Raw genomic sequence first — 10,367 nt, 5'->3', positions numbered from 1 at the left:
GGTGATAATCTTGTTTTCTTGTGCCCAATAATGCATAATTTCATTTGATAAACACGTTTAGATTGAATGGTAATTTATAATCAGTCACAAGAACGTCGAATATGAATCACTTGAAAAAACACGGGGGTGCTTAACTTTTTTCCAGGTGTATACATATTTACACTCAGCTGAAAGTAAGGCAGAAGAAACCCTAATGTGAAATTTCACAAGTACAAGTTACTACAGAGGGTTGAATATGTTAAACTAAACAAATTGTGGAGCCTCACAAAATCGTTACAGTCTATACTGATATGTTTGGTCATATTCTATCTTATGATTGTGTACCTTAACAATAACCTTAGAGTATAGTTTCTATTGCAAAAGGCTCCACTGTAAGGTTGTCATGTCCAATGTATATAACTCTTCCCCACTTGCTTTTCATAATCTATCTAGTTTTGAGAACAGCGGCTTTCCAGCAACCATTTTAACAGTACAATCTCTTACCTGACGCTTGACTGGTATGTCTTTGTATGGAATAACATGAATATCTGTTTCATTTTTTTGCTGCTTCAGATATGTCAAAGTTGAATGAGAGGTAAGACTACATGCTTATTTTTGGAGAGCCCATGCTCTACTGGCCTACAGTCCCATTTATGAGAAAACCAATGTCTATGAATTTTTGCATTATATTAGCAGAATTGTTAATTTTATGAAAACTATAAAAGAGAAGAAACTACCAACATTACAATGTTCAAAATGTTTGTTTTAATTTTGATTTTCTTCTTTGCTTCTTCCAATAATGTCTAATTTCCTATAACAGTGAATCATTTTTGAAATTATTTGATTGCATTTGGCAGCCATCTTTTCTGTTTGCTTCACGAACGACAACAACAAATTAAAGCCCTATTACTTTCCTCAGGAGAATTTACAATTGTAACATAATGTATGACTAAATATGGCCTTTCACACATGTGACGAATAACATGATTAAGTAGATTTGCACATGCACCTATGTGTGCATATGCTACTGCAGATGTCAAACAAAAATAACTGTAGATTATGTTGTTTGGGATATGTGGACAGCTTTTACTATTGACTTTTGTGTTCTTACCCCTTATAAGATGCCACACTTTGATAACCAAAGCTGAGATATAATTTGTTACAGATCTTTTACTGTATGGTCCCGATACTCCAGGTTGATCTATATTTCTTTGTTTTCCAATGCCATCTGGGAAATTCTAGATCCCCAATCTGAACACATCTTTATGATCTAAATATATGAATATTTTGTGTTGAAAATGGCTTTTACATACCCTTCCAAACATAAATGAAATTTTGGTTTCATCACACTGCCCATGAAGTGCCAAACAATGTCAAATGTTTTTTTTTATACAAACAATTCCACTGCAATCTTATATCAGCTTTTAATTGCCATATGACTTGTAGATATGCATATTCAAAATAGTTTAAACATAAAGTATTTAACACTATATTCAGGACAACCTTAGAAATATAGAACTATTCAATATCTAGATTTTATAAACAAGATCTCAGAATGTTTTAAATTATGAATCACTGAACAAAATACATCATATTTTCACAATTTAAAAAAGAAACTAGATGCAATATTTTCTTCAATCTTTTCAGCCTTTTTGCTTGATACTTACCATATGGACTTCTAGCCACAGCAGGTCTGGTAGTGGTGAGAGGTTCTGAAGTACCTTGAGTGTTTTCAGCCATCACACGGAACTCGTACTCAGTTCCTTCAATTAATTTTGGTACTGTGCAGGATGTACTGTTTGCTGGGACATGTAATACAGCTGGAACCCACACTCCTCCGTGAGTCTTGTCTCGTTTCTCAACTACATAACCGCTACAAGAAAGCAAACAAATATTTTTAAGAGAAAACAAATATAGCAACAAATACTAAAAGATCTAGTTTAGAAAAATTTAGAAAAACTTATCATCATTTGAAGATAAACACAAAAATCATCTTATAATGTTTCTATGCAAAGGTACCTTTTTTTTTTCTTTTTGCTGATTTATTTTGTTGGACAAAATCAAATCAAATCATCTACATGTATATTATAAAATGAAAGTAACTGAAAAGTGTTTTGCAGGTTGAGAAAATAGAATAAATGCATCAGTATATCTTCCAACAGTAATACACAAACACCCGGTAGCTTACATTAGGTCTGAGCCTCCACTGTCTTCGGGTGGTTTCCAAGACAATGTTATATTGTCTTTGTCAACCTTATCAACATTCAGTGGTCCTTCTGGAGGAGCAGGTTTGTCTATTAAAAAAACAATATTGTTTTTAAAATTAATTGAATCTGTATCTCATATACTATAAACCATTGCTTGAATTCTTATTTTATGGGAAAGAAACTATCAATTCCAATATTAGTCTTACCAGTTATTCCTTTTTTAAATCATGCTTGTGAACAATCAAGTGAAATAAACATTTAAGAACTGAGCAACTCCACAATTTTGCATTAAAAGCTCAATCCCACTGCTAGATATACCTTTTCAATAATCATAATATATTTAGATTCTGGAGGACAACTTTTCTATATTAAAATACTGATATGATATATCAAGAAAATTCACAATTTTTTTCCCATCCCCCTGAACCTCTCCTATATTTTTATACATAACAAATTTTTTGTGCACTTAAATACATATTTTCTCTTCCAACTGCAAAAACTATCAAACATCCAAGTGTTTAAGTTTTCAGAACTAAAGGAGATGTAAATATTAGTGTAAAACTGTAAGTAGATCACAAGTGTTTCATTACCAGAAGAAGTGCAATTTAAAAAAATGTTGTGTAGAAGTTCATTGTATGACTTGAGAAAATAAATGACACCAAGTTTAGTTTTCTTCAACATCTGTGAATCATCTGTTATTTAAAAAAAACTGACTTGAAAGCCTCATACAACAACACTACATTAGAATTTTTATAACCTGATGTATTAGAAAAAAATTAAACCACTTAAATACCAATATATATCCAAGTGGGTCTCATTTTTCATTAAAAAAAATAAAAAATTCATGATCATCAAAGACAGTTTCTCAGCTAATATAAAAAATAAATTTCATGTAAAAACTTACCAAGAATAATGACTGTTAGGGTGCCAGAATCTTTTCCACTATCATTAGTCAGAGTTAAGGTGTAAGGCCCACTGTCTTGCCTTTTGGCATTTACAACATTAACAATTGTGTATTCTTCAAAAGATGAGATGGTGATTCTATCATCAGATGTTAATTTTTTTCCATTCAGTGTCCAAACGACCTCTGGAGGTGGCTGACCAATAAACTTGACCTCTGTGTTGACTGTACGCCCTATCTTCACCTTAAGTTCTTTCATTGGAGTGAGAATTTTTGGTGCCACTGGAGGAAAAAGAACCAAGAGTCAATAAGATTAGAACAGCACTTCAAGCACCATGCAAAGCTCTTTGAAAAACTGTTCTGTTTTCCTCAGACTTCTACATATTCTTTGCTTTCACTCATAAGTTCATAGAATTACATCAACACTATATAAGAATTTCATAAATAAAAAAGATCTAAGCAATCAATTCTAAAATGCATTACAAAACCATTCAACTACTCTATAGAAGATATATATATTTCATTATATTTTGTAACACAATTAAATCATGAATTTTATTATCATACCAGACTAACTAGATCTCTTTAAAACCCCTTTACATAAATATATTTGGCAATTTCATGTTAAAACCAGTCATATTTTTAAACTAGATATTAAAAAAACCTGGATTACTTACATTATATTTATATTACTTACATAACTATTACTTACATTATATTTTGTAACACAATTAAATTATGAATTTTATTACCATACCAGACTGACCAAATCTCTTTAAAACCCCTTTACATAAATATATTTGGCAATTTCATGTTAAAACCAGTCATACTTTTAAAACTAGGTATTAAAAAAAAAACCTGGATTACTTACAAAATCTGGGTTTTGCAGTGACCATATCCGATGGCTCACTGGGTTCTCCTTCTCCACCATCATTCTTAGCAACAACTCTGAATTCATATTCTGTTCCTTCCACAAGATTGGGTACAGTTCCTTTAGTTTCAGTAGCAGGAATTTCAGCTGCTTTGGACCAGTGTGGAGAGCCCCGCTCCTTCTTCTGAATGATGTAACTAGTGATAGGAGATCCTCCATCATCTTTTGGGGGTGTCCATTCTAAATCCACATGATCGCTATCCCAGTCAGTAACCTGAGGTTTACCAGGAGCAGTGGGTTGCTCTTTAAAACAAACATAAATATTATAGTATCCTCACTGTGATATATATATATATATATCAACTTATTTTAAAAACTTATACTATTTAATAAATGTTCAATACAACAAAAATAACTTACATATTAAATATATTTTGGCTGCTTTTGTAAAAAAAAAAGGATGCAATTTTTCTAAACACTCTTAAGCTGCTTTATTTTTATTGTGCAGAATAGACTGTCCAAACTTAATGCAAATGAAATAAGGAAATAACCATACCACATGGATCTCTGGCAATGATTGGTTCTTCATTTTCCAAAGAATCAGATTCTCCAACTTCATTTACTGCACGAACACGGAATTGATATGATTTCCTGTGGACAAGTTTTCCAACTTTATAGTTCTGGTGAGGCGTCTTGCCTACATCTACCCATGTTCCCCTAGAAACATCCATCTTTTCAATGATGTAATACTTAATGGGCACTCCACCATCATCCAAAGGAGCCTTCCAACTCAGATGTGCAGAGTTCCTCGTTACCTCATAGACTGTCAATGGTCCTTCAGGTGGTGAAGGACGATCTAAATCCATGCCAAGAAACAATCTATGTTAACTTGTGTGATTTTTAAATTTGTATTTCTAGTAGATGTATTTGAATTTTCCTCACTATCTTTTGTGTTATCAGTATTATATCATTAGTAACCTGTGTAAAAATAGCCATCAGTAGAATGGCTGCCCCCCCCCCCCAAAAAGGTCGTTTTTGTTTTGGTGTGTGTTGAAAAATATGTATGCGTGTTTATGTATTTTGTGTTGCTTCATTTTGCAGAAAATTATACGTTTTATTTTTGAAATAGTGGCCTTGACCTTTTAACCCCAAAGAAAAGTTATCCATGGAGTTTGATTAAAGTCTGTTTATAACTATTTTCAAGCAGAAAATAGATGTCTACAAATGGATGGATGGACAATGTTATCCCTATATATCCCACAAACCTTTTTGGTCAGAAAAATAAAAGACAAATATTTATATTTAGGAGTAACAACAGTCACTAAATGTAAAATTATATTTAACTCATCACTAACCATAAAAAGCTTATTCCCTTTGTCACTTTGTTGAAAACGCTTTCACACTCCTTTTTTGGTAATGCTCAACAACATACAGCATCACTTAGTAACAAAACTATCACCTGATTGTTCTTAGGCCAACTATGGTGTTTATGTTGAATGCTCAATGTTCATGTTGATTTGTAAGAAAGGTTTGTGTTTATTCTTTATTTTTTGATAACTTCAGTGATATAACATAGTTTAATTCAGAAGTTTTATAACATTAAGTTGTAGCCAAAAGCAAAATAAAATTTACCAAGTAGTGTTTCATTTAAAACTTATGTTACAGTTACGTATTAGGTCTAATGCTTAAATTAGACTACTAATAGGCCTACTATTACTCATGTTATAGGGTCAGTGTTTAAAAAGTTTTATGTGTTGAATAAATGGTAATTAATAAATATTCTTTGGGTATTTTAACATATATATATTATCTACTTGGGATTAAAACATAAAAAAAGATATTTATCACTACCAAATATCTTTTAATTTTTGTACAGTCGAAAGAGTTGAAAATCTGTATTGGAATGACTGCACCATGCTTTCTACTTTCTGACCTAGATTACAGTGAAAAGGAAAGAATGCTATTTAAATCTCTTTCAAAGTGCACATGTCCTTTTGTTCATGATAACATTTCATTTTACTGCATAGTTTTACTAAAAATGTGGTGATTAAAGAATTACTTCGGGACTGATGAAATAAGTGAAGAGTAAGTACATTTTGGAAGTACAGACAAATTAGTTTTAGTTAAATTCTGTAATTTTCGTTAATCATTCAACAATGGTTTCCCATCATTTTTGATGGGGTTTGATAGTAGTTTCTTTATAAATAAGTATATTTTTGCTTCGTCAATAATAATTCCCAAAAGGTCCATAAAATACTGCTAATTATTATTTTAAACTATAAAACATTAGGATGTAAAATAAAAGTTTAAAAATTTAAAAGAATGTTTATAATGATTATACATTTTTTTCTTTATATAAATAATCGTACCTTAAAAGCAGAACCTCAGAAGTGTGATTTGCTCCAATCTTAGAAGACACAAATTCATAACAAACCACAATGTTTTAAAAACCAGAAGTGTTTTTATTTCACCTAAAACTTACTATGTATAATTTTAATGAAGAACATATAAAAAATATAGATTTTATGATTAAGCTCCATTTTATTAATTGTATGTACTTACCCATAACAGTAACATTAGCAGATGCACTGGTCTTCCCGTAACTGTTTTCCAGAACTAAAGTGTACCTTCCACTGTCAGAACGCAAAGAAGACTGGATGTCCAGAATAGTTTGTCCAGCAGTAGAAGTAAGTTCAACTCTTGGGTTTCCAACTACTGACTTGTCATTGATTTGCCATGTTACTCTGGGTAACGGTTCTCCTTTAACTGGTATACTGTAGTTAATTGGTCTACCTGCACGCACCTTCTGGTCATGAAGAGCTGTTTTGTCTAAAATTGGAGCATCTACAAAGAGGCAAATTTCATAAGTTAAGTATATATAAAATAAATACCACTAACAAATTTTAAAACCTTAAACTATGATATAGTAGAAAACTAACAACATAATCAAGAAGGTAAGTTAAAAAAATAAATATTAATAAATGAAATATTATACATTAAATGGAGACATTACCAACTGAGGAAAATGCCAGGTTACATATTTTTTCTAGCTATCTTCTTAATTATTGTGTTATAAATTTCGTAGCATAAGATGTGCAAAAAAAAATATTTTAAGTCTATCCTTTGTTGTATATGTTTCAGCTCGCAGGGTATTATTTCACCTAAATAACAAAGTGAAAAACCTGTTCAACTTCTGGTGTTTTTAATACATTTCTTTCAACTAGTCCAATATGGATTTTATGTTGCTTCTAAAGGCCAAACAGGAAACATATTGTTACGACAGCGAAAGTCGCACGACAATGGGATCATGCACGCTGGAGTTTCTTGAACGATCATGAATTTGCCCGGCAGCTCAAGTGTTATCTAGATGCCCCCTTTTTTAGTATATACGCCTGGCAGAGAAAGGCAGCTGGAGACAGATAGATAACTGAGTCAACCGAATTGTGTGTGTTTTGCAGTTGTTGCATAGAGCGAAGTTATTGAGCTTGTGAATCACTGTGATTATAGCGTGTATTATAAAAGTTGTTAAGTTTAGAGTGACGAGGTACGTACTGACTGTGAAATTCTGTGTATTACAAAGTTTGTATCGAGAAAGAATAAACTAGTTTTAATCAAGAAAAGACTTGTATTGCTGAAGTTTCTCAGAAAGAATTGCTATGGGAAATTAACAAACAAGCAGATATGCAACAATATTTAAAAGTCTATTTGAAATGTTGTTTCAATTGTTTGCAATGCTAAGGTCATTATGTATAACAACACACAAAGACATACACATCTTTAATGAATGCTGTTAAATTATGTTGTTTTGCAACCAAAACATCAAAATATTTTAAATTATATAAAACAGTAGTTCCCAACCTTTTCTTAACTGAGGATCAGCTATTTCACGTATAATACTAACTTGTTAAAGTACTTTTAAATTAGATTGTAAAACAATATACTACAGTTGCTATATTTAAAAATATATTTATTTTTTAACCTACTTGGAGATAGGTCAAAATCTTTCTGTGAACTGATAGTTGGGAACCACTGATTTAAAAAATTATAATCATACACTATATTATTTCATTACATATGTTCTTTAACAGTTTTATATATAAACATATGGTATTTTACAAAATAAACTGTTCCTATTATTAAGGGTGTTAATACTCTTCTCTCTGAAACTGTAACACACAAAATAAAACATTGAAAAAAAAACATCCATTTAATATTACATAAGAACCTCTAAAGACACTGTAAGAACATAAAAAATAATTAAACCTTAATCAGTTAGGCTTTAGTCACCAAGTATCCAGTATCTCGTATTCTAAGCACTCATTCTGAATTTTAAAAATTTAATATTTTTTTCAAACTTACAGAAACGAGGCTTAGCAATAACAGATTGTGAAGGATCACTAGGATCACTTGGGCCACCTTTGTTGACGGCAACAATACGGAACTCATATTCTTCACCTTCCTTCAAACTTGGAACAGTAGCCTTGGTTGCATCACCTGGTACTCGAACTGCCTCAGCCCACACGGGACTAGACTTAGATTTCTTTTCAATTATATATTCACTTATAGGGGCACCACCATCATTACGAGGAGGTCGCCATTCAAGATCAACATGGTCTTTATCCCAGTCAGTAACTTCTGGAGGCATGGGCTTATCAGGTTGGTCTATAAAATGTCAATCAAAGTATTCACACACATTCAAGGTAACTGTCTTATCAACATATAATTATAAGAAAGACATTAAACATCCCTAAGTTTAACCTCATGTAAACCACATGTATCAATATAACATTAAATTTAATAAAACATATTTTATTCAGTGCTGCTGAATCTTATGACTTTTGTAGTTGAATATTTTAACCGATTTACAGAGTTATAATCATATACTGTTATTTCTGTCATATATAATTTTATGAAGTGTCATACTATTACATTTTCTGTACATCACTCTTGAAATTCTCAGGGAAGTCAACATCAACAAGTATACGCAAACAATTGTTTTGGACAGCTACTTATTAGATAACTTTTGATAACATAAAATGATATTGCAACAAGTTTTAAATTAAACTTGCTTGAAGTAAAGATTTTTTTAAACATATTTAACATACTTTGTGTTTAAGTAAGGTCAAATTACATAATAATCACAGTGAAAACAACCAAACTGCATGAAATTTAGCACAGATTTAATAAACAGTATCTAATTTTAGCTCTAAAAAAATGCATAAAATATAATTTACTTTTTCAATCATTTTTTACCTTGTGAAAATAAATATTTGTTTTTGTCTTTATTGTTGATAAGAGAATTCCATTTCTACATATCCAGTTTGTTTAAACTTGATTTGTATTGATCAATATATTTATTTTGATATTTAAATTTTCAGTAAAAACTGACAAGGATATATTGGCAATCTGCAAATTAACCTGTCATAATGGTATCATTCTTACTTTTGTCAGGATAGGTAATAGTATTTTTGTTAACAATATTCTTGGCCAAGATTAACTGATATCTAATAAATATAGTTTGTTTTAAATAAATAATAAATTATTTTATTTATATGCATTGTTTGAATAGAACAAATTTAAAAACAATACTCAATAAATAAGGATGAGTATCTGAATATTTTGCTGTCTCTTACCATACCCACTATATCTAACTTAGCTTACTTATTCATTTTCTATAAAAGAAAGTTTCCATAGCTTTCAAAGATATAGAAGTTAATAAAAAACATTTCAGGCACATAAATAATATTTAACAGAAACTACAAAAAAATCCCAGATCAATGGTTTGTTCCTAAGTCTTATAAACTTCCCATTAGAATACTTTGTTCACCTCTGTATGATCTCCATGTAGTCACTTTCCCACAAAACCATAAATTATTGCTCACACCACTTTATTTACTGTACACTGAAATATACTTTACAATATGCTCTATTCAATGGTATTCAAACCCTTCCTGTGGCTATTTTCATAGCAGGGTTTCATTAGTGATTGTTCAGACCACATGCTGTGACATTATAAAAGGGGTGAGAACAAATACCCGTAATATTAAAACCTCAAACAGAGAAAGATAATCATGAGAGAGAAACACAACTGATTGTATTAATGAGAGATGGTTGTTTCTTATATAATAAAAATTGTTGCCTTGGATTGATGGATTGAACAAAAGCATTGTAAAAAATTTGTATAAGTGTCCTGTCTACAGTTGAAATACCTCAGAATTGCACAGAAAAAAAGTTTGAACATTTTTCTTTATAAATAACAATAAATAATTATTATAAAATGACAAAATATCAATTATACAATGTTTTTAAGTAAAAACTGTTGAAATTAGAGGGTTAATTTTTACATAAACTATCAACCTAACTTTACTTCACGTTTTACAGACTGTATTTTTGTGAAATACAAATTACA

At 30.7% G+C, this 10,367-nt stretch overlaps 1 protein-coding gene across 1 annotated transcript in view; it reads right to left on the bottom strand.

Moving 5' to 3' along the window:
* LOC106460832 (twitchin-like) overlaps positions 1 to 10,367 on the bottom strand; it is a 248,186-nt gene that overhangs the window by 63,692 nt on the left and 174,127 nt on the right. Inside the window, exons 78-84 of the mRNA XM_022387633.1 lie at positions 8,318 to 8,620; positions 6,521 to 6,802; positions 4,515 to 4,814; positions 3,959 to 4,261; positions 3,091 to 3,369; positions 2,168 to 2,273; positions 1,636 to 1,852 (exon numbers count right to left, since the gene is read on the bottom strand). Coding sequence (XP_022243341.1) covers positions 1,636 to 1,852; positions 2,168 to 2,273; positions 3,091 to 3,369; positions 3,959 to 4,261; positions 4,515 to 4,814; positions 6,521 to 6,802; positions 8,318 to 8,620 — 1,790 coding nt within the window. The remainder of the gene's footprint in view (positions 1 to 1,635; positions 1,853 to 2,167; positions 2,274 to 3,090; positions 3,370 to 3,958; positions 4,262 to 4,514; positions 4,815 to 6,520; positions 6,803 to 8,317; positions 8,621 to 10,367) is intronic.

The sequence above is a fragment of the Limulus polyphemus genome, unplaced genomic scaffold (assembly GCF_000517525.1).
Source record: "Limulus polyphemus unplaced genomic scaffold, Limulus_polyphemus-2.1.2 Scaffold845, whole genome shotgun sequence".
Classification (NCBI taxonomy): domain Eukaryota; kingdom Metazoa; phylum Arthropoda; class Merostomata; order Xiphosura; family Limulidae; genus Limulus; species Limulus polyphemus.
Note: the sequence above shows the minus strand (reverse complement) of the source record. Positions and strands in the feature narration are given on the sequence as shown.